This window comes from Cricetulus griseus, assembly GCF_003668045.3.
Source record: "Cricetulus griseus strain 17A/GY chromosome 1 unlocalized genomic scaffold, alternate assembly CriGri-PICRH-1.0 chr1_0, whole genome shotgun sequence".
Lineage (NCBI taxonomy): Eukaryota > Metazoa > Chordata > Mammalia > Rodentia > Cricetidae > Cricetulus > Cricetulus griseus.
The window spans coordinates 199,259,603-199,285,461 of NW_023276806.1; the positions used below are offsets into that span (position 1 = coordinate 199,259,603).

The 25,859-nt window shown below is 41.3% G+C and overlaps 1 protein-coding gene across 1 annotated transcript in view; it reads right to left on the minus strand.

Annotated features, from left to right (window-relative positions):
- The window catches only part of Snd1 (staphylococcal nuclease and tudor domain containing 1), a 399,500-nt gene that overhangs the window by 342,754 nt on the left and 30,887 nt on the right, over positions 1-25,859 (minus strand). The window contains exons 3-9 of the mRNA XM_027391329.2: positions 20,863-20,983; positions 17,753-17,831; positions 15,402-15,562; positions 14,644-14,735; positions 13,894-14,052; positions 12,589-12,695; positions 9,975-10,065 (exon numbers count right to left, since the gene is read on the minus strand). Of these exons, the coding sequence (XP_027247130.1) occupies positions 9,975-10,065; positions 12,589-12,695; positions 13,894-14,052; positions 14,644-14,735; positions 15,402-15,562; positions 17,753-17,831; positions 20,863-20,983 (810 nt within the window). The remainder of the gene's footprint in view (positions 1-9,974; positions 10,066-12,588; positions 12,696-13,893; positions 14,053-14,643; positions 14,736-15,401; positions 15,563-17,752; positions 17,832-20,862; positions 20,984-25,859) is intronic.

Consider the following 25,859-nt stretch of genomic DNA (forward strand, 5'->3'; position numbering starts at 1 on the left):
GGAACAAGTTAGGGCTGGCTATCAGAACCAGGTAGTATTAAAGGGTATAAGACCCTCCAAATCCAAGAGCTTCCTACATCAATTAAAAAAAAAAAAAAAAAAAAAAAAAAAGCCTACGAGGTACTAAGATACTGCCTGGAAGATATAACTAAAAATACAGATTCAGTTACAGGAACCAAAAGAGAAAACCTTATGTCTGTTACTTTCTAGACATACTAATGCCAAGAAAAGCTCCTCATGGAAATAGAATACATTCCCAAAGCTATCAAGAGTGGACAACAAGCCCAACAGAAAACGTCCAGTGACCTGTCTCTATCTATCCTTCAGAATCCCTCATCTGTGTGGAAAGAAAGCAGGTGACAGAGCACCTGCGGGGTATGGGCTCCACAATGTGGGTTAATCTGCTATTCTAACTGCAAAGCAGAGAAGAAAAAGTTCCTCTAAGCTATACCAAACAAAATAGCTACTATACCAGTTAATAACTTCTTCCAAAGGATACCCAAAGGAAAATAAGGTAATCTTCAGTCATTTCAAACGCACACATCTCAGAGTATTTCCAAAATCTTACTCTTGGACAGATCTGTACTTACTCTCTAAATCAAATCAACTCTTCTTAAATTGTCAGTTGCCAAAAACATACAGAACTTCGTTCTATTAAGACATGAGAAATGTCTTGACAGTCCTGGCTTCCAAGCATGCTCCGAGAGCAATGACACCAGGGAAAGTATCACAGTGTCACACCTTTATCCTGATTCCAGAATGTGAAGATCTAGTGTCCCCTGTGACAAGGTTGGTGTTCATCACCCCTTATAATGTGTCAGCAACAGCAGAAAATGGATTTCTGAAGCTTAAATTTTAGGCCACCGCAGCAGACTCTCTGCTTGGCATATCCCTGATTAGCAACCTCCTCTTCAGAGCTGCACACTCCTGTGCTGCCAAGGATCCAAGGTTTAGCATCCGAAGGGAGAGCAGGAGGGAAGAAAGGAAGGGGGGGGGGGGGGCAGACGAACGGTCAGGGTTTCCTATTTCTCTGTAAAATGTGTCATTACTGCCCAGAAACAAGCAATTCCTTGCAGACGCATGGAAGAAGCAATAAAATACTGGGTATAGACACACACTGTGCAATAAGTAAAATGCAGAGTGGGTTCCTATCCAAAGCCTGCTCTTCAGCTCAGTCATAGACCACATTGGAACAGCTATAATTCTCAGGAAGTTATTCTTCAGGATAACTGAAGTGTGCTCCCACGGCTTGCCTTCACTACAAGCTACAAATGTCTAACTAAGCCATCCTCATGCAGACGCACCAAGAGATCACCTAAGGCTCAGGAGCAGAAATCTATAAGGAACAAGTTACCATCTGGACTCAAGATTACATGCACTAAATCCCATTCCTTCCACATCGCTTGAAGTCCAGTTGTAACACAAAAAAAAGTACTGTCTTCGTGATGGTAAGATATGGGCTAAAAGCTGCCACAAGTCAGGAGAACTACGGAACTGTGTCGGGAAAGAAACACCGGTCCCTTTCTTTGGCTCCCTGCTACACTGCCTATCTGCACAGCCCCCCACAATGCTCACTGTGAAGCCAGGGGTCGCCACTATTTGGCTTCTTAGAATCATGCATCAGATGACTAAGTCTTACAATAGCTTTCTGAGCTAAGACTCCCTCCCAATCCAGACACATCCAACAATAGCTCAAATACTACTACCACTCTCAGTACCAGAAAGAAGCAAAGCAAGCATCAACCAAACCAAAAAAGGGCTTCTACAGGTACAACCAAGAGTGCCCTTTAATAAGGCCACTTATTAAATGAGACACACACCCTTCACCTCACTGATATAGTAACATCTGGCTGTTTCTCCTACACCCTAGCATTGTGTGCTATGTCTATTCTCTCTATTTCATCACAGAAGTACAAATGCAATCTTGCTTTTAAAAAAGTTAATAATCGGGGGCTGGAGAGATGGCTCAGAGGTTAAGAGCACTGACTGCTCTTCCAGAGGACCTGAGTTCAAATCCCAGCACCCACATGGCAGCTCACAACTGTCTAGTTCCAGGGGATCTGATATCTTCACACCAATGTACATAAAATAAAGTTAAATAAATTTAAAAAAAAGTTAATAATCACAACAATATCCTGGTATAAGCAAATACTATCACAGATAACTAAGAGGGAAGTGCATATCAGACAAAATTTCTATGGGCAGCACCCTTCAAAATACCTCACTGTTCCTCAAAACTATCAAGGTCACAAGGAAAGCAAGGAGAGTTTCAGATGCTGGAAGGAAGCAGAATAAGCAAATTTAATGTTACTGAAAGAGAAAAGAGACATTAACACCAGCAAACCAATATTGGTTCATTAATTGTAACAAATGCACCACACTCATGTAAAATACCAAATGGCATCAGGTGGACTCTGGCATTGTCTGTTATGAAATCACTCTAAGAATCCTCCTAAACCTCTTATCACTCACATCTACAAACTGTACTACTAATAGAATCTTCCACAAGCTTCACTATGTGCACTGCAGTGGAGGCCAAACCATCCCTACAACTTCCTTTCCTCATGCAGGCCTCTGATAAGGTCAGGCAAGTGACAATTTTCTTTCATTTCTCTGTTTTCTGCTGTCTTCGTATGACTGCATGAGAATACACTAGCCAGTTTAGATCATTCCAAACATACTAAGTATCTTTGCTTATAATTTTATCAAAGAGCCCCTACCATTCAGTATAAAACTAGAAATTAGTCAAGAAAAGCAGATAAAAGGCATAAAAACTGAAAGAGAATAATAAAATTATATTGCTCACAAAACATAAAGAAAACCCAAAGATTCCACATATATTAAACTAACAAATGAAATAATGAAGTAGTGGAAGACAAAATCAGTTGTTTCTATACATTAGCAATAACATCTGAATTTCATTGCTATTCCGCAATAGCAAGCATCAAAAAGAACAAAATGGGGGGACTGGAGAGATGGCTCAGAGGTTGAGAGCACTGGTTGCCCAGAGGTCCTGAGTTCAATTCCCAGCAACCACATGGTGGCTCACAACCATCCCTTATGAGATCTGGTGCCCTCTTCTGCCCTGCAGGGAAACATGCAGACAGAACATGGCATACAGAATAAATAAATCTTTAAAAAAAAAAAAAAAAAGAGTGCTTAGGAATAACCATAGAAGGGGAAAAAAAAAAAAAAACACATTATACAATGCAAGGAGCTAGAGAAATGGCTTAGAAGGCTAAGTGCTACCTGGGCAAGCCTGAAGACCTCAGTTGAGGTCACCTGTCCCACAATACCCATGTAAAGAGCAAGTGTGGCTGTCCATGCCTCTAAATCCCAGTACTGGGAGGCAGAAACAAGAAAGCTCCAGGCGTCTGGTGGCTAGTCATTTTACCTAACTGATGGTAATTCAACTTCCGGCCTGCATGTGTGTACACACACATTCACCATACACACAGATAAAAACTGTTAGACAACAGAGATAAATGGAAACACATTCCATGATTAGGGATTAGAAGATCAAATATTGCTGATATGTAAATATTATTTTAGTGGGTTGTTTGCTGGTTTGATTTTGTCAACTTGTGAATTTAATGCAATCCTATCAAAATTCCAAATGTAATTATTTTTTCTTTCTTTTCTCTTCAAATGCAATGTCTCACTCATTTGCATGTAATCCTTATGTGTTCTCAACCTGACATGTGAGGCACTTTCTCAAGTGGGTTAACTGAGGCAGGAAACTCATCACTATCCTACCCCACCCCCGACCCCAGTCACAGCCTGAGTCCTGGACAGAATGAAAAGAAGAGAAGGAGCTGAACACTGGCATGCATGCTGCAACTTCCTGCCATGATGGAAACCTCCAGTAGTTGTTTTTAATCAGTTTTACCACAGCAAGAGAAAAGACAGTAGGAGAGAAATGGGTAGAAGAAATGGGATTGTTGCTGTGATAAACCTAACTGTGTAGTTCTTAGGCCACTGGAAATACTTTGTGGAAGACTTGGTGTTCTAAGCTAGAAGAGCCAGTGAAGGCTAGAATTATTCCACTGTTATCTTGAGTGTAAATTCAATGTGAAAAGTTGTGTCAAACTCTTGCCTCCTTGCCTTGCCCTCGAGGAACTTACTGTATGTTGAGTTGTAAGCTATCTCTCCAACAAATTGTTTGTCAGGGTATTTTATCAGTGACAAAAAAAAAAAAAAAAAAAAAAAGTAAGATAACAAGCCAATTTGTATGTATCCTTCAAGTTTTACTGTATGTACCACTTAAATGAGCAGCAAAAGAGGTTTGACGGGTTATTTGTTTGATTTTGGCTTACAGAAATAGAAAAACCCTTAACAAAATTCATACTGGATCTCGAAGGACCCCCAAATAGACAAAACAACAAAACTGCAGGATGCATGCTTCTTTATCTTACTACAAAGCTACAATATAGAAAACACACAAAGCTGGAAGTTGGTGGCACACGCCCTTAATCCCAGCACTCAGGAGGCTGAGGCAGGCAGATCTCTATCAGTTTAAGGCCAGCCTGGTCTACAGAGCTAGTTCCAGGACAGGCTCCAAAGCTACACAATGAAACCCTGTCTCAAAAAACCCAAAAAACAAACAAACAAAAAACAATACAGTACTGTCAGACCAATGGAATAGTGCAAAAATGGACCTTTGTGTGGTCAAAAGGCTACTGACAGGGATGGAAATTCAGTGAGGAAAGACAGTCTACAACAAAGGATACCAGGAAGCTAGAGACATGAAAGGATCAGCTAGTGCCATGCTCAAAATTGATTCAACTTAGACCCATGACTTAAATATAAAACTTTTAAATTTTTAGAAGAAATTCACAGAGCAAAACTTCACTGTTCTGCATCTGGCAATTATCTATTAGATATAAAACCAAATTAGATTATCTAAACATTAAAAATAATTAAATAAAAACAACTGCTATGCTTCAAAACTACAACTAACAATAAAAGGCAACAAAACATCTACAAAATGTGAGATGTTTCTAAATCATGTATCAGATAGAGTTAATAATACCCAAAATATTTGCAAAATTCCTAAAACTCAACAACAAAACCAAGCAGTCCAATTAAAAATGGATCAATACCCAACACTATAAACCATTTTTAAAAACTGAAAAACAGGCAAAGGACTTTGACATTTCCCTAAAACAGGCTACACCAACAGATGACAAGCACAGGCTCAATACCACCAATCACTAGGGTTAATGTAAAGCAAAACTATAATGAGATGCTGCAGTAAACCTATTTGGATGAATTCTCTAAGAAAATAAACTGGGATGGGGATCTCAGAAACATAATAAACACACATAGCTGTGATGCTGAACAACTCTTGAACTAGAAGCAGAGCAACATATGATTGGGGCAAAATTCATTCCTTGCTAACTAAATGATTCCACCCCAGCCGATCCATGCAGCATCCACAGCTACCTTATAGCCTGATTGCCAGGGTTGGCCTTAGCTACCACTGCCAGCCAATAGCTGGGCTCTCAGGCAAAAGTCTCAAAGAATAAGCTAGAAGGATGGAGTTTGAGTAGTTTTACACCTTTTCAAAGCACAGAGGTGGGTGCTGTTTATGTTATCAAACAGAGGACTAACATGAGGTCTCAGATAAGCAGGTCAGTGAGAAGACATCTTCTGGGGACAAGCTTTTTCTCCCTCCCCCCAACAATGCTATTCAGGTCTGTGAAATCTGCAATGCCTACAGATCCAGCAGTAGGGATAGGGAAGCCAAGCCACGTGCTCAGGGGACCATATGGCTACAAACTGCACAGATCAGCTAAAACGCCACAGGGAAGGCAGGCAGGGAACTGGCAGGCCAAGACAGTCACAAAAGTCTCAGGCAGGCTCAGCTAATCGCTGTGAAGGGAACATGCTTCTCTGCTAACCTGGAAAGACAAGGAGAGCCCTACTTTGCAGTTCTTTCTTTGAGGGATAAAACTGCTTAAGCAGATGATGGAAACCAATCTTTCTTACAGGCCACACGTATAAAGAAAATCCTTAGTTGAGTTTCAGATTTCTCACAGTGAACCTCTTGACAAAAACTCATCTACAACTCTCCAGAAATCAACTACCATGCCACAAGGCAGCCTGATGAAGAGGTCAAGTTACCCTTACAAGGATTTTGGTTATTTTAGTTGTATCCTATACAATTAGCACATTTCTGCCTGGTAACTGCAGATAGCCCAGTGATTAAGAACACTGGCTGCTCTTCAAGAGGACCCCAGTTCAACTGCCTGCACCCACATGGCAGCTCACAATTGTCTGTAACTCCAAGATCTGACACCTCACACAAACATACATGCAGGCAGAACACCAATTAAAATAAAAATAAACTATTAAAAAAAAGCCTGAATTCATTGGCAGGCCTGTGGACTTCAGACTATGGGGAGTACAGGGGGTGGTGATGATGGCACTAAGGATGGAACCTAGCCCCCCCCCACACACACACACACACAGAGCAAATCACAGAGCAAATGTTCTTTCACTGAGCCACACCCCATCTCTTAACAGTTTCAGTGTTTAAAAATGACTATCAAGCCACAGTTGACTTGGGGCTACAAAAAGTGGAGGCCTGCAAAGCATTAAGAGAATTATTGTGTATTCCTTTCAGAAAATGTTGTCCAATCCTTCCTCAGAGACATATTAGAAACTAAGCCTGCTTCTATCAGGTAGTATTTCTGAAGACCAATTTTGTTCTAACCACCTTTAAGGCAATAACTACCATTTACAGATACTCACTACACTTTCTAAATATGGGGAAAATTACCAGCTTACATGAAAAGCAAGCTTCTGGAGACTTGTTAAATAAATCCTGGTATAACTTCACAATGGGATATTAGATACCTAAATTAAGGAAGTTGATTCAAACACTTATTTTAGTTCCTTCTCTAAACAATTATTTTTTTTAAATAAGAAAAACTTAAAAGATGTGTTTAATGTATCCACACATCTATTTACATAAGCTCAAGAATATAAAGATAATCAGAGCAGGATAGAAAGATGGCTCAGAGCTTAACAGCACTGACTGATCTTCCAGAGATCCCGAGTTCAATTCCCAACACCACATAGTGGCTCAAAACTATCTGTGTATATCAGAGCCCCATTCCCTAACCACAGCTGCCCAGATAGACTCAGAAACTACCAGATCAGGCATCTTAAGTAACAACCAAGTGGCCAAACACCAGGATTGCCTTCAAATCTCTGAAACAGCTGCTAAATTTCAAGATGTATGTCTGAAATCCAGTTTACAATCTAGTATTTCAAAACCTTAATCTTAAGTGAGAGACAAACAAGATCTATCAAATACCCAAGGAGCCTCTAACATGAAAAATAAGAAGCCAAAATAACCAACAGGAGGACACAAAGAACATGGAGGAAAACTACAAATATTTCTCCAGATAGCTAGGGGATGACATGAAACAAGTTTCATTTTAAATAGCAATAACAGAAGCGATACATTTGAAGAACAAACAAAATTCATAGAAATGAAAAGATGTGTGAGAGAAAGAGAGAGAGAGAGAGAGAGAGAGAGAGAGAGAGAGAGAGAGGGAGAGAGACCAAGCATGCCTACTACAGTCCCAGCACTTTGGAGGTTGAGGCAGGAGGATCTCAATAAAGGCAAGTCCAGGTGATCTAATACAACCTTCATCTCAAAAACAACAATAAAGCATTTTTTAAAAACAAAATAAGGGAAGACCCACACACTAGCCACAGAGTACAGCATCCAAATAAGAGGGGTTCTAGAAAAAGAAGAAGAGAAAATAAACAATGGGAACAAAATAGTTTAAAAAGACCCAAAAGCAAAGGTCTAAACACTGAAGCACAATCTTACACCATTATGACATGTTAAAAAGATTTTGGTAATTCCTTCTAGAAAGGAAAAGAATCATAATTGGATGAAAAATATCAAGAGTCACTTCAGATCAAAAAAAAGGGGGGGGATGAAAAACAAAACCCTAGAAAATAATAACTGAGCACTACCATATCAGTTCCCATGGGAAATGGTATCTGACACACACCCACTGGGTTATCAATTTATTGTAGATAGAAACTAGGTAGAAATGACTTCAAATTTACCTCAAGTAGTCTGTTATCATCGAGTTAGGGAACAAATGTGCTACCAAACTGAGACAGTAAATCATCAAGAAAAAGCTACAGGGGCTGGAGAGATGGCTCAGAGGTTAAGAGCACTGACTGCTTTTTCAGAGGTTCTGAATTCAATTCCCAGCAACCACATGGTGGCTCACAACCATCCATTAGGAGATTTGGTGCCCTCTTCTGGTGTGTAGATACACATGGAAGCAGAATGTTGTATACATAATAAATAAAATCTTTAAAAAAAAGAAAAAGAAAAAGAAAAAAGAAAAAAGAAAAAAAGAAAAAGCTACAGAATCCAGCAAGCCTAGTCCTAATCTTAGAGCAAGGCAAAGAAATCGCCTATGATGATGGCAAAGAAATCCAAAGGTGAAACTTGTCAAGGAAGAAGGAGCAATCAATCAGTCCAGATCAGCACTGACTAGGTCTCAAGATAGAATTACTGAAGTAAGATTAGCAAACTGAATTAATGTTTTGAGAAAAATGTAGACAGGCAGAGAATAAGAGTTGAACTAATAATATGTATAATATATGTGCACAGGGTCTGCTAGGGGCATATTTCTATCAGTGGCATCATAGCCTCTCAGTGATGTTAGCAAGCTGAAGACCCATTTCCCTGCTGAGCAGATGTTTATCCTTTGTATAGATACATTCTTACTTACAAGACATGTAAGCAAAACTAAATGAGCTTCAGGATGGCAAAGCAGCCCATGTCCAAGTGCACAACAGCACATTCCTCAGAGCAAGGAAGCAAAGGTCCACTGTGATCTACCTCAAGATATGACAGACACACCGGGGAATTAGGTCACCATCACCTAACAGCCACTTAGACACTAAGGAAGAGGAGAGGCCAGTTTAGCTTTGTAACCTATTGCTCTGAGCATGAAGGAGTGAGAGAGGAAGGGAGAGAGAGGGGAAGGGAGGAGGAGGAGGAGGAGGAGGAAGAGGGGAGAGAGAGAGAGAGAGAGGCTAAGAGAGAGAGAGAGGCTGAGAGAGAGAGAGAGAGAGAGAGAGAGAGAGAGAGAGAGAGGCTACCAATTCCTCAGAATCTTAATTTTACCATTATAAGATAGATTTGGGGATAGTTTGGGGATTTCTCAGGCTGACAGTGCCACCTAGTGACTTTCCAACCTAAATTCATGGTTAAGTGATGGGGACCAACACTATCCACAAGTAAGGAAACTTAACCCCACTTTGCCTATAAATAGACAAAATCTTCATTGCCTCTTAGCAAAATCAAAAACAGACTGAAAACTTCATAGGATTTGGGAAAGCATGGAACTCTACCACTCCAATTACTGAAACCCTAAAAGGAAAATCTTTTGCACAGTACTAGTGATATAACCACTTAATTTATTCAACAGCTGTAGCTCCCTGGGAAGCAAGCAATCCACCCCAACACACATCAGTCAATAAAGAATTGAGGGCAGGAAAAATATTGAAATCACAAGAGTTCCAAAGAGAATGAAGAGAAAAGCTGAGGATACAGGAAATCCCAAAATGCTATGTAACATAGCAAAACAAATAAAAAAGTATTTCAAATATGAGAGCTATTTGAGCTATCAATGTCCACAACTTTAATCCAAGAACTTATAATGAACTTATTCTAACTTACAATGATAAATGCAGCACTCAAGCGCGGAAGCGCGCGCGCGCGCGCACGCACGCACGCACGCGCACACACACACACACACACACACACACACACACACACACACACACACACACGCACACACACACACACACACACAGCTTCTCTTAAAGTAGTCAAGAGCTACAGTGTTTCTAAGTATTCAGATTCCTGTATCATCACTGGCCTGGCAATGTCCACTCTGCATATCAAAATGCTGAGAATGACTCACCTTGGCAATGAATTGCTTATCCTTTTGGTCCAAATTAGCAGTAGGAGCCACATAGTCTCTCCAGATTCTCAGCCTGCGCTCCTTGGCAAACCTGGCAACAACAAAGCAAGGATGCAAGATCATTCACAGAGCAGTTCATTTCACTGGAAACCAGCAGCATCACAGGAGCAGGCAATGAAGAAAATCCTACTACCCTATCCTGTGGACAGATCTGGAAGAAAAGCCACCATCAAACCAGAACAAAGCCTGACTGCTAATGTAAAGTGTGCAGCACACAGAAAAACACAAGGTGCATGAACATAATGAACGTATGAATGGCCCACAGAGATGCCAGTATGCAAGTGGTAGAGCTTGGAGAGCACAGGTCCACCTAAGTAATTAACCCTTTGCTTTATCTAGTATCTTCTGAATGAGTACGAAAATACAGAGCAAGTATTTTCGTAAGCAAGAAGATACAAATGAAAACATTTTTGAAGAACCACAGGTCTGCCTGATTGGCATCTGAATCGTAAAAGGGTTATCATCTATGTGATTTAACTCAGAAAACATCAACAGTATATCTTTAGTATACTTGAAAAATAGATAAAATATGCAGACTTTCATTAATAAAAGTTCAAAAACCCTGATATCAGGAATTCATTTCAAAATACTAAGCCCTGTAGATTATTTTCTGAGTCAGACCAAGAGTGGGAAATTGAATATTTGCAAAGATTTTTTTTAAAAAAAAGTCAATGAACAGCTGCCTAAAACTATTTATGAATACTACTGGATGCATGTGCAGTGGGAAGGAACTATTATTTCTGAGAAAAGTATTGCAACCATTCTTTGAAGCTGCACTAAAGCAGAAAAAAAGACAAAGAAGGGTGTAGTATCTGTAAAATACATAAAATACATAAAGAGAGAATATAATAGCACCCACAATATAAGCAGCTCAAATATGGTTCGCAGAACAGCAGACAAGACTCATGCACTGACACAGGACTGCACTCTCTTGTCAAAGCCTGTTTTGCAGTGACTCTCTTTAAAATAGCTCTAGTCTCCTTCAGCTGTTAGAAAACAGATATTTTAATTGTACTCACTTTCTTCAAAGACAGGCAGGAACTAAAAAAATGTCAAGAAAATTTATCAACCAAAATAATAACTTAGAATAGTAATGAGTAGAAAATAGAAGTTTCTGAGACAAGCAAGCAAAAAAGAAATTGAGCATAACAGAATAATTACAAGTATCTGAAGCACTTTATCTATAATGCTATTATATCTTCCCAATTAAATGAAGGCACAATATACAATTTTTGTTTTTCCAGACAGGGTTTCTCTGTGTTACAGCCCTAGCTGTCCTGGAATGTAGACCAGGCTGGCCTCGAACTCACAGAGACCCACCTGCCTCTGCCTCCGTAGAGCTGGGATAAAGGTGTGCAGCACCACTGCCGGACAATATACAGCTTTAAAAAGTGAAGTAATCCCTGTGGCTTTTCATCAAACAATATATATCCTATCAAATGACCCAGATTAAAATATGCTTCCAGAAACACTTGCAAATGTCTCTGCTTATAGGCATAGGAGGATGTAAAAGTCCTCAGAAAAGACCTAACAAGTACTACATTTATTCTTTTGTTTTGTTTTTTTCCTTTTTTTCTTTAGCTGTATATCTGAATGGCAAATAATAAAGTAACAAAGGCATTGTAATTTTAAGATTCTGCGCTATGGTTCCATGCCACAAAACTTAAGGACGGTCCACTGTCACTCAAATTTCTACTTCTCACCAGCATCACTTCTTCTCACCACTATCCTGGAACTGGGGTTTCAGGTTTGCATGGCATTGTTCCCCTTCAGTTACTCTTGGCACCTGCTTTATTTTCTTCCATCAACCCACCTAAATGTGAGTTCAGCTAAACATCTAGCTGTACATGGCTCAGATACCTTAACAAGCTACCAGTCTTTAGAATGTCCATGTTTTGTGAAAGGCTATCATCACCTGAAAAATATATTAGCCCTTATAATTAAAATAGACTTTCAAAAATATTGGAGCAATCAGCATTTATGTCTGGTTCTAGTTTAGGACCTACAGGTCCTACCTCTCCATCATAGCTCTAATCTTGCTTGTTCATTACATGATGCTGAAATGAGTCTCAAGTTTGTTTTATTTCAAACTCCTAAAACATAGAACACTTAAGAGGGAAACTTGGAGAAAGGTGACTTTAAAACATTTAACAAGAGTTGGGTGGTGGTAGCCCACGCCTGTAACCTTCAGGAGACAGAGGCAGGATCTCAGTAAGTTTGAAGCCAGTCTGGTCTACAAATCAGAGTTCCAGGACAGCCAGGGCTGTCACAAAGAGAAACCCTGTCTCAATTACCTGAGATCAATCCCCAGTACCCATGTGGTGGGAGGAAAGAACCAACTCAACACAAGCTGTCCTCTGAGTTCTACACACTGTGACATGAACACACCCTAAGCCCTCCCCGGTATTAAACAACCCTGGACCTAGATGGCCCACCTTCTCTTGGGATTTCCCAATTCCTTTACTGAAATAAACAGTCAATACAACAGATGGGTGGGAGAAGATGGCCAGACTCTTTCCCTGAATACTTAGCAAGGCACCCTGGCAGGCCTTACCTCTCAGCTGCCCTCAGTTTTTCTGCACCCCGGGTGTAAACTGCAATTGACCAGTCCACACAGCGTGCAAAGCCTTCCTTCAGGAGGAGCTCAGTGATGTTACCATTCTAAGAAACAAAGCACAAGAAGACAAACACGGATCACACATCATTGCTCCCAAAACCACTTTTCTGTTTCTGACATAGCCACTGTCCAGCTGGTACTTCAATCTTTCTAAAATAGGAAAAAATAGCTTCTCTAACTCAGAAAACACACCCAAGACATGGGGTGCCACTATAAGACTCCTTTCAGCAGCCTTGCCCTCATATCCCAACATCACCCAGCAAGCAACCCCACTTAACAGGAGCAGAACAAACATTAGTGGCACTGAATGGAATTGACATTTCAATAGCTCTTCTTGGAGACAGAGGAGGATGTTAATCTTTAGAAGAGATTATACCTTATCCTTCTCTGCCCTAAGAATCAGCACTTTCTCCCCTTTTCAGAAACAGTAAGCTGTAGAACAGACAGAGTGGAAAAAGCACAAGCCACATTTTTCCTGGGAACAGCAATTCGTATCCTGCTGTGGCACAAACCCTCTGGCAGGGCACGGCCTGAGAGTCGGCACTCCCGAAGACACAGACGTGACCTTGGCACCCTGCAAACCGAGCCTGCCAGCCTCTACAGCTGCCATCGTAGGAGTCATCTTACTAGAAAGAGACAGCAGACTGACTGTGTGTTATCCTTTACAATAGTGAAAATCCACGCAGTTTTCACAAAGCAAGCTCACTTCTTGTGCAAAAGTAACGCATTTATCAAAGTGCACAAGAGGGCCAAATTCCCAAAAGCCACAACTACAACCACATTAAAAAACAAAAGCAAAAACCTAGTTCCCACTCAAAACAGAGTTAGGAGGTATGTAGTTAAAGATTAGAATGAAGGAAATAATTTTCCTATATCAGTCTCTTCCTGACTAATGAGCCAGTACTCCAGAATAGCTAACTTTAGAACTACAAATGAACCTCCCCAACCCTACTCCCCACTTTGGCAGGATGGATAACCCCAGCCTTCCACTAGCAACTTTCAGACTCAAAGACCTCCCTTTATAAAGCCAGGAACATTTGAGATTAACTTCCTAAAAGCTCAATACACTGATTTGTGCAACTACATGACAAATGGAATATGCACAGAAAAGGCTCAAGTCATAATAATACCAAAAGTATAATAAAAAATTCTGCCACAACTTGAGATAATGTTGCACAGAAAGAATGAGCAGCAAACTGAATACATGGCAGGCCCATCAAACCCAAGCTGCAGGGAACTCACTGGATGAAGGATGGTACCCAGAATGTTCTGATTGTGACAGCTCTCCAGAATGATCTGAACATCTCTCTGAAGCAGTCTTGACTCCGTGAAAAACTTGGCTTCTGCAGCAAAAGGCTCTGGTGTTTCACTACCATCTGCTTCTCGGCGAAAAGTTGGGCACTAAAGGAAAGTAAGGATGATGAGGAATGCAGCTTAAGTAGAGGCAGAGCACCACCGACCCCGCCCCCCCATCAGGGTTCCCAAGGGCAAGAGGACCACAGCCAAAGCTCAGGGAGTTCTCAAATTGCTCTTCTGGCCATCTTTAAATGACAGACCAATCAAGCTTCTTGTTAAAGGCAAAGGAAACACAGCATGTGGAGAAGCATGTTAATTTCCTTCTAAACTGCCCCTTACCAAGAAAGGATTAGGCAGTACCCTACTTTCAATTCCTGACTTTTTAAAAACAAATATGGGTATTATACATGAATTCAATTCATATAGAGCAAGTTTCAGAGCCACTCAAGCCTCCTTCCCTTTTCTGCTAGCTTCACCTCTCCAACAGTGTCCCATACCAAACAAGGCTTAATTACTTGAAATCTAATAGAACTGTCTCACTATCAGGGTTAAACTAAAATAACTATGAAGTACTCTGGCCAGTGGCTCATAGTAGGAAGAAAAGTAGATCCCAAGTCCCCAGGCAGAAAAATCTGCCTATTACTGGACACTCCCACAAATCCCCAACCCACAGTGCAGCCCAGTTTGTGATCTAACCTTAATCCCTGACAGCATAACGGTAACAAGGTAGTGATCTGGAAGGAGCAGGGCCCGGACCACACTGCCATCTCGAACATGCTCGATGATAGCTGAATGACAGAAGTTATCTTTGATCATTAAGGAAGTTGTTCCAGAGTTATACAATGCTCAATCTACTTGCATCTAACCTAGCTCCTCTCCCTCCCAAAAAGCCTCCCTCACAGAAGTAGGAAAACACACTGGTAGATCAGGAAGAGTCCAGAAGAAAACAGAACAGACCATCTTTTGTCTTCTGAATCTACAAAAAAACTCATGAACCTCTACTCTCCAAAATCTAGGAGGCTCATAAAATAACTAGTAAACCACATTGGTGTTGCTTATATTTTTCTAAATCTGTAGTCAGTAAAGGCCCAAACTAGCAAAAACTATATAGCATATAAATGTTTATATGTTTACATGTATATGGATTTTGTTTCTACCTCCAAGTTTCAGGGTTAGTTTTAAGTAGTCTTGGAAGAACAGAAAATATACAATGTCCAAAATACTAACAGCAACAATACAGAAGCTAGCCTCCTCTATACATACCTGTAGCAAGCTTTGTAAACCAACTCAAAGACCCTTCCTAAGTGCCACGGTGTTCCTTAACCCTTAAGGAATCCCTTTGGATACTAAGCAAGCAAAAGAAAGACTCACTGGATCTTCTAAACCCCAAGAATCACAGAAAGCAAACAGAAAGAAATAACCCTGAGTTGTCTGCCTTTCCTTGCCATCCTCACCATTAACAGGCTTCTGGTGGTGTGAGTCCACAAAATGCCTTGGGTTCTCAATGGTATACTTGAGGTCCCGGATGGTATGTGAACCATTCCCCTCACTCCAAATGCCTTTCTTGGATGCTTTTGCTTGTTCCTCACATTCTGAAAGCCGGTTCTGCTCTGGGCTGGGACAGGAAAGACAAACAAGCTGTGGTTACTGAGTTCACCAACAGAGCTATCTAGCTCTTTGCCAGTTGTTATCTTCAGTATCTTCTCTCTTAAAAGAGACGAAGGCATTTATTTAACCAGAAAAAAATCACCAGAAGCACAATTTCCAAATTCCAATTTTGTCCCTTCAAAGAGAGATGAGAATCTAAGAGCATTTAATGAGAGGATCTAAAGAACATGTAGTTCTTCCGCCAGTGAGTAGAACAGAACAAGTTAATGGCTCCAAGGGGAGCCACTCCAGGGGGTACAAATTCATTTAAGCATCCCAGATTCCAGAAACTAGGCCCAGCTCAGCAGGGTTTGGTGCAGGAAGGTGACTAAGAACCACCCTAAAACTTTCTCTACCCACAAATTAAGGCTGGGGCTCTGTGCAAGGTGCACTGCTGTCACAGATAGTGTAGGCTCAAAAGTACTTAGACATCCAACAAGGCCAGATAGACACTGTCAGTTTGAAAATAAGCCTCCTCCTTCATCAGGCAGGAAACCAATAGTAGTACAGCCCAAAGGGAAAACATAAAACAAACAAGTACATCTTAACACGGGGAGCGTTAGTGCAGAAATGACTTGTTTTTCTGTCACATCTGAACTAAATGTAGGAAGCAAGGAACTACGAGGCCTCTGCAGGGTTCCAAACACTAGAGACCATCCACAGCCATACACACATGGGATTTCCTCTCCTGGTCTCTAGACTTTCTGTCTAAGTGAGCATTTCCAAAGCTAGAAGTTTCTGGTACCTCTTCCTTCTCTTTATCCAAAATATATCCAGATTAATTCAGAGATCAAAATTCCTAGAAGCCAGAATTAATTAGATAATAGGGGTGGCAAAAGTAGAAGCAAGTATAAACACTGAGAAGAGGCAACATTAGGTCTGATGGGATTAGTACTCCAGAGGCAGTAGCACAAAACTGTTAAGAGGTTTTTCTTTATTCATTCCAGTTGCAAACTGAATTCCCAAAATAAAACATTGCAACAGTAATCATGGCAGTAATTGTCCTTAAGTTAGAATTGTGGCATGCTTCCAAAAACACCACCTAAAAACAAATGTCTCAATTCAACCAATTCCCAAAGGCACACACAACAATTGCAGAGTCCAGCAAAAGTCTCCTTACAATCAGAAAAGACTGCAGGTACATAGTGATTAACCTGGCCCCAAGTCTCAGAGGAAAGAAAGAAGGCAAAAGGAATAACTGTGCCTTTGGTTCCTTCTCAACATGGGTACACCTGATGCAAATATTTATCCAAAGCCTTTTCTTTGGCTACTGCAGTCATATAACATAGCAAGGTTTAAATAGCATGTTTATAGCCTCCAAATTACTGATGTAGCATATCACTTTTCAGAGACTAAAGTGTTAATTAAAGCCAGCTGCAATACACCCTACTGAGAATACTGGTGAACTTGAACATGATTTATGTACTATAAGATGTGTGTGTGTGTGTATGTATGTATGCATGCATGGGTCTCTGTATGTTTGTGAATGGTGTGAGTGTGTGTTTTTTGTGTCTTCTAACAAGTTCACACTGCCATTGGCTAGACAAATACGTTTTTATCTATTAATGAAGTACCTACAGATTCAAGATCACAGGGTCAGAGAAGAGTTTTTACTAACCTTCAAAACAGAACAATCATAGCCCTGTGAATTAAACAGATTCAAAGCAGAATCGTTTTTCTTCCCTGCTTTTTTTCACTGCAGTGTTCCTTATACCAGATGAGACATCACATCTTTTCATCGTCTATCTCCCCATTAGAATGCTAGCACAGCCTAAGTCTACTTATAGTCACTGCTATATTCGTAGTGCTTAGAACCCTGATACACAGTCGAGGCTCAATATTTGGGCTGGCTGGTTGGGTAAATACTATGGAATTGCACATCTATTGTCTAAGACCCAAAAGTCATGAATTAAAAAAAAAAAAAAAAAAAAACACAAACTCTGCCTAGTCTCCAGGAGGTATACATAAATCAAATACCATTAAGTAGATGCTTAGTGACCTGACTCAAAACAATCCAGGAGCAAGAAGATCTCAAAAGAGACTAAAATAACAGAGGTTATCCATTTTGCAGGAGAGAACAGGAATGAAACAAAGTAATCCAGTGGCTGCCAACCTCTTGGTGCCTCAAAAAAGAATGTCCTGAGTGCTGCAGACTTACTTATTGGCTCTCATGCCTTCTCTCCGGGTGGCCAAGCCCTCTGCAACCAGTGACTCTGCGATGTTTTCCCCATTAGTATCTGAGGAAGAAAATGAACCACATTAGTATTGATGAAGGAAACCACAAGAGCCAAACTGCCTCTACTACAACAGCACACAGGATGGACCATTTTCATCCTCACTCTTCAGGGAGAGATAATGTAGAGAAAGGTACTGACAGAAATGCAGCACTGGGCTTCTCAGAAAACTTCCAAACATCTAGTCTCTAGGACAATCTTTCTTCCCAGGATTTTGTTTCTAATTTTCTCGAGTATTCCTAGGCCAAAAGCAATCCTGGGAGCCACAGGAGACTCACACATGGCAGGAAGCTCAGGAGAACAGGGAGCACCACAAAGATGAGGCCTGCTACTGAACACAAATCCAACTTTGTGGTGGCTTGGAAAGACCTCAGCATCCTATGTAAGCCCTCTCTAAATCGGGAACTGAACTTGCCCCACTGGGCTCATGTGAAAATTGAATAGGGTGTGCAAATTACCAACACAGTTCCAAGAATTAGAAAGAGGCAGAAAAATCATTTAGTGCCCTCTTTAACACTTATGCCAGAAAGTCCAGTTCCTCTCCATGGCCATTCTCCACTCCAAAGGCCACCAAGACAAGTCACACAGCTTAAGACTGACTGACTCTTGTTCTCAGAGAAATACTAAGAAGACAGTGTCTAGATTTTTCTCTTTCACAGAGCAGCCATCAGGCAAGGAAAAGATGGCAAACATAAAACTTAACCTGAGTAAGGTCCTACCTAAGCATAAGGCTTCACCTGAAATATTAATTGCATTTCCATACTATTGAAAAAGCTTTTAGTCTTGGTATGTCCCTTAAATCTTCGTTAGCAAAAATAATAAAGGAAAGCGTCTTTGCAGAAAATCACTGCATAAAAATCTTTAATATGGCAGAGAGCAAGCTCCCAGATAAACAGTAACACAGCAGTCTAGCTGATAAGTAATAGCAGCACAAAATGAAATTCTGGAAGAGTTATACGTGTCTGGTATACTACATAATGACTTCCTCAAGCACTAACAAGTATATATGTGCACACATACACAAAAATGCATGCATCTCTAATGCCCCATGATTAGAAGACACACATCTCTAAAAGGCAAAGTGGGTAGACATTTCTTTTCCTACCAAGAAATGTTGAGGGCAATATTTATACAAAGGACTCTCGAGATTCTGCAGCTAAGAACCCTTTGTCCTGAGGTTACAGTTGAATCCAAACATGGATTTCCCTAATACTAATAAATATTACAATGGTTTCCCCAAAACACAAGAATTCTAGGGTGGAGAGTCAAGTCAAAGATGCCACAATGAGGGAAAAGTTGTGCACAGAGAGGCCGAGAAGCCAGAAGCCAGAAAAGAATGGCGGCCAGACACAAAACAAGTGACACACATAAACCCACTATCAACAACATATCCCAAAGCTCTCAGAAATGTCCTGTTAAAGAGCACTATGAAATGCTGCCACTTTCAGAAAGTGAATCCTCGGTGGGTGATGGTTAATCTTCACTGACAACTTAAGCAGACCTAAAACCACCAGGAGACACAACTCCGGGTGTTTCCAGAGAGGCGTAAGTGAGGAGGGAACACCCACCCAGAATGGGGAGGCAACAACAGGTGGGGTCACTGTCCAAATAAAAAAGGCGAGGAAGAAAGTGAGCTGAGCACCAGCGTTCACTGCTTCCTGAGCACAGACGGAAGGTGAGCAGCCACATCATGGCCCTGCTGCCATGTGCTCCAGGCCATGATGGATCTTTACACTGTCAAATCAAAGCAAACCTTCTCCTGAAAGGAGAAAAATGGTTAGATAAGGCTTTTAAAGGAAGTAACAAAATATGATAGACAGAAAGAAAAGAAAGCCAAACATATCTATAATCCAAGGATCTCCTTCTTGGATGTTACCTATCAAATTATCTTATCTGCAAAAGTCAAAGGACTAGGCCTTGGTGGCATATGCCTTAAATACCAGCATTCTGAAGGCCAGGGCAGCCTGATCTATATCATAAGTTCCAGTCCTAAAAAGGCAACTGGACAAGATAGTCCCATTGTTACTCTCAATTCACTTTCCTAAAAATTCTACAATTGAGTTCAGTCTTAATGGGATGCCATTAGCCTTCAAACACTGGTCTCCCGACTGACTGACTACTCAAGTCAAATGGATTATCTAAGTTGCTATGATAGTAGGAAGACTTCTAATTAATTAACCAGTTAGCTTAATAAAAAAAAAATCTACTCCATAACTATTCATATTTACCTAGTTATTGTCTAGAAAACATTTAACTAAGTCTTTCATTGTCCCATTGACCACCCAGAACACTATTCCCCACTTTTACATTCCCTCTATCCAATCCAAAGAAGACCACAATATCTACTATCCCATGAATCATTGGCCTAGCTAAAAATGTGTTTATATGATGAGCATGTGCGCACACACACAAAGGTAACGATGTAGACCATGTCAAAACGACTTGCTTTACATATCTTTAAAATCTCATGAACTCACAAATGAAGAAATTCAGGCTTATAGAGATAAAGGTGTAAAGGGATACAGAATGGGAAAATCAAAATTCTAACCCCAGCTATCCAATTCCAAAGCCTGTTCTCATTCTATTTTATTTCAAACCATAAGACAGATTTTAAAAATAACAACAACTGGCCCCAAACAGATCCTCTTTTGCTAAAGAGTCCCCAGAAAGAAGAAAAGTCACAAGATAAAAGAATACAGAATGTAATATAGGAAATCTATAGGAATTCAATTAGCACTCTGACCTCAAAGCACAGAGCTGCTGAGTGGCCTCTATGGTAAGAAGAATGCTACAGTAAACCACAGATTCTACACCAACCCAAGAAAGCACAGGAATGAACGAGGATCAGGGCTGCTGGAGGTGTGCCTCTCTTCTTATGTGTACATGCCCAGCAGCAATCCCCACACCACCCACAGCAACTGTCCTAGAGTGATTGCCCAACAGAGCAATCTGTTGGTCTTCTGCCAAATCAAAACTGATCCTTGGATGAACTTTAGGCTACAAGAGAAGCGAGTCCACTCTTTTTGCTGCTCACCTTTTCCAAGGTAGATCATCCCATACTCTCGTCCCTGGGGAGTCTTGTTTTCTATCGTGAAACAGACTTCTTTCCCAATCAGCTTCTTGCGAAGGAATTCTCGAGCAGGAAATGCCCAAGGCTGAAATACAAAACAGAAGTGTCATGGGAAAACTGCCTACTTCAGACCCCAACCAGCATCAAGCAACTTCATGTCTTCAATAAAAATGTTTAGGCACTTAACCGCAGTTTGGCCCTGTGCTAGCCCAAGGCCATGAAGAGGAAATACACAAAATCGACTGCACACTTTGTGGCCTCCTAAAAAGGGTCTAGCAGTTGGATTAACTAGCACCAGCCATAAAACAGGCCTCAGTTTTCCAGACACCAGCAGTAGCACTTCCCTCCACCACTGTCTGCTCAGTTACAGCTTACCTTTGCATAATATTAGCCAACATTTTTATAGCACTTAGCTCAGCCTGCCAGTTGCCGACTGCTTTCTACAGATATCCCACTCCCTGAAATGGTGGAACATCACAAACAACAACTACTACCAGCACCTGCGTGTCTCACTTGCCTTACTGCCAGTGCAAGGCAGAGCTGGACAGGGACACCATTTTAGTGCTGTTAATATTTGCTTGTGAATCTCTGCTCAGGTAGGAGCCTTATTTATGCCATTTATACCACCATTTCAAGGACAGCAATAAAGTTGAGAAAGCAGTCCCCAAAATTGTTTCCTCTTCTGCTTCTACTCTGGTCTAAAACCTGAAATTCGGACAGTGAAATAGCTCAGCAGGTAAAAGCTTTTGCTGTGCAAACATGACAGCCTAAGACCAAACCCAGACCCCATACTGAACAGGGCCTCCACATGCATACGTAACATGTACACGCATGTGCGTGTGCATACACACAGACATGCACAAACATATACAACATACTGGAATAATAAACTCTGAAAGGATTTTAAGGTCTAAAGATCTTGGGAAGACACTAGTGAGACAGCTCAGCCATTCAGGACAGACACAAGCGAGGGAGGGGGCACACACCCCCATTATGGGGAACAAGGTCTCTGTGTGAACAAGATAATCACAAAGGGGTGGTCTTGTAAGCCTCTCCACTCCTAGGATGGGCCAGGTCTGTGCAACCCACAGACCAGAGCCCAGAGCCCACAGGTGATGATGATGGCTGGCAATGCTACACAACATAAAATAGTAGACTTATTTAAGAGACTATGAGTATTCTGTTTGTGTATGTGACTTTTTCTTTCTAATTGCATGGTTCTCAAGTGTTTGCTTTGTAGATGGCATTGTGCCACAATGTCAAAAGGTTAGGCATGCCTGGTAGAGAAAAGAAAAGTTCTCCTCTTAAGCAAGCCTGTCAGAGGAGCCCTGACCCTTCCGACCCTTCCTTCAACTGGCAGCTGGGGCCTCGCTCAGAGTCCCAAGTTCCTTGAGGACAGAAATGGGGAAGGAAGGGCTCAGGGGGCACAACTGTAGTCCACATACTAAGAGTGGAAGCATAAAAGGAAGCTTCTCCCTTTATGATACAATCTTCATACTGCCCATTGTCATCTCTTCAAGCCACAGTTCAGCATACACATAATACAGTGCAGTTCAGACAATGAGTGGCCTAAAGGGAAGGCCTGAATAGCCTTTTCTATGCAGGAAGCCTATTGCATGAGGTCAATCAGCTTGAAAACTCCATATAACTTCCTCGAAACTAGAAACCAATGGAAGATGCAAGTCATGAAAACAGTACTGTTAAGAGTGCTGTTATTTAACCCAATGGTAAGTGGTTCTAGGAAGAACTCAGCTCAGGTAAAAAGCCCAAACCAACCTTAGACTCATCTATCCTGCTAGTCTCCCTTCAAAGCACCAACAAGCAAAGAGACAAGGCACTCAACAACAGTACATAGTTCACCATACCACTATGTCTTATTTCTACAATCACGTCATTCCCTAAAGATGAAGACACACTTTAGTGAGGTCTGAAATATGATTCCAATTATAAACTGCCTCACAGAAACCAGTTCTGAATCAACAGTACTGATCTTCTGGTATTTTTACTACTTCCTCTAAAAATGTTCAAACTATGGCTGTCTTCACCATTAATATTCAAACCTCAGTAACAAAGTACTTTCTTAATACCCGAGAGAGCTCAGCAAGTGCTCCAAAAGGAAGCATATTTATCACAGAAACAACACTCACCAAGGGTCAGTTCACAAGGAAATAGATCTCTAGCCCCTGTGAGAAATCCCAGTTTCTATCCACCACAAAGAAGCTCTCTAAAAGCTTTTAAGGATTGCTCAAAGAGCATTCATTCTTAGGCCCTCGTGTTTTACAGCTGATCCGTCACTAGCTGGTCAGGCAATAAAAGAAACCAAGGTGGAGGCCTTGAAATGAAATATACCTGATTCTATCTAGCGGGGTAAAAGTATCTACAATCTTTTCTAAAGCCAGGCCTTCTTAAAGTTTTGTTCTATCCAAAACTGGGCAATTTGCTATTGAATAAGCTACTAGCAACAACAGACAATCGGAAGACTCAGAACTACACAGGACAGAGTCTGACTTTGTCCCTTACAAGGGAAAGGAAAACTCAGAGAGAATCTTTAAAGTGAGGCCAGTGTCCACCCACACTGGATAGTCAGGGGGATGATCTATCCCAACACAACCTGCCAAACTATAAAGGTTGACACAGGGAAATTTGCTCCAAGCATTGCTCAACTGTCACAAAAGCCTAGTAGGCAGAACAGCCATGGTCTGTCCATAGGATATTCCAAAGTTCCATGTAAGAAACAAGTGCCTTTAAGTAGTTGAAGTTAAGACTTGAACTACTACTTCTCTTTATGGTCCCCAGTAGCAGGGAAGCAGACAATCTACATTCCATGCTAAGACCCAAACAAAGTCATGATGTCTGAAGCCATGAAATAGAATGTTTTAATTCCAGTCTTCTCTTTGGTCAGACTCCTAAAACTGAGACAAGATCAAACCCAGAACAATGCCAACTGTGCAGCTAGGGAATTTGGTACATGGCCCAGGGCTCAGGACTCCTTGTCTCTCCCTCTTCTAACCATTCCATTGTACCACCTGGCTATCCTGCTCTACCACCTCAGTCCTCAAATGCTATAATGAAAGTAGGACTGTGACATTCATTTCTGAATTTCCCCTGAAACCAGCATAGAGTGTCACACACACAGCAGGCACTCAATTAATCTGTGGGAAATAAATATATAACCAGCACAGTGCCCATCAATGTAATGTCCAGGCTGTCTGGAGTATCTAGGCAACGGTAGGGATTAGCCTGGCACAGGGCAGTGACGGCTGGGGACATACAGGGAACCTGCTTTCATTTCCACAGGACTTTTGAGAAAGCTGAGTAGCGCTGAAAGGAGCTACCAGGAGGAAAGGAAGAAAGTAATCATATGAATGATATTCAGGCACTCACACAAAGAAAAGCAAATGAATCACGATGTCCTTGATTCTTCTTGAATCTTTCTGACTTTTTTCTTGTGGAAAAAATCTAGACAATGCCCTCCACATCAATACACAGCCGGGGCATCACTGTGCCACTCGGTTTCTTTTCTCATCTATTCAAGTGTGTATTCACTGCACACCTGCTTTGAGTCAGGTGCTGACCAGACACAGGGACACAGAGATAAGAGAAAAGGTTCCTCCTTTTGAAGAGTTCACAATCGAGCAGAGAAAAACATACAACTCGGAAATGAAATGCTGTGAGTGTGCGGCCAGCACAAAGACAGGGCTAGGGAAGGCGGGGTCTGCAGATAGCAGTGGTCACCAGGTCGCACTGGTGGGGAAGCACTCTTGAAGGAGGAAGCAATAGGAGCTGAGTGAGTGCAAAAGTAGAGGGGACTTTAGAGCAGTGAGAAAAACTGAATGCTGTATCACTACTGGGCCCATGACCACAGAGGTGCTTCAAGCCCTGTGATCAACAATCATACCAAGCATTGGCCCTAAATACATAGACATACAAGCAACACTAAAATCAACTCAGCAGATTCTAAGTGTGTGCATGTGTGACAATAATAATTAAAGAATAAGAGAGCATGAATTTGAAGAGTTGCGGGGGGTGGGGGGGTGTGAGGGGAGACACGAGAAGTTAGAAGGAGGGAAATTATATAAATGCAGTATTCATATATGAAATTCTTCAAAGATAAATAAAATAGTAAAATAAGTATTTTTTTAATTAGGAGGAAAATGAAGGTCTAAGCACAAATGGACTTGTGGTCGAGGCTCAGGCATGTAGCCTTGTCAGAGTACTGAGAACGACTGAAGTGTCTAAGAATAACAATGAGCAAGAGTATGTAAATGATGTTTATTCCCAGTACTCAAGCAGGGGCCGTTGGTCTACATGGGGAGTTCTAAGACTGCTAGGGTTACAGAGTTAGACCCTGTCCAGAAGGGAGAGAGAGCAGGGACCTGAGATCTCTGGAGCAAGTATGAGAAGAAAGAGAAGGCAAAGAGCATTTTTGTTTAAATGTGCCCAGCACAACAGAGGAGTTGAGCAAAGAACCATCTCCATAGCGATGAAATGTGGACACAGACAGGTCAGAGAGCAGCAGAATCTCTAGGTCTTGATAAAGGCCTGGATACCAGATAGGGCTAGTGCAAGGAAAATCAGGCTTCTGCTTTGGGTTGTCAGGGGCTGTTACTGGATCTTGTGTCCCTGTGGCACCAAAGGTATAAGAGGAAGACCAGATCACAACAAGATAAGGACAGACTAGGCCTTAGGAGGAAGGAATAATAGCCATGGGCTGGAAAAAAGTGATACAGCTTCCAAGTACTCCATCTCACAGAGAACTCTAAAGAATTCCTAGAAAAGGCTTGGTGACACCAAACTGCTCTCAAAAAGACAGAACACTGGACTATAAAATTTATGTACAACTAAGATGGAGCGCCAGATAACTTCCATACCATCATTCTGACAAGAGTCTGCTCAGATTCTACTGCGCTGTTACGCAGAGACAGTTACAACAGCTTAGAGCTGCCTTGTGCTTCTCTGCC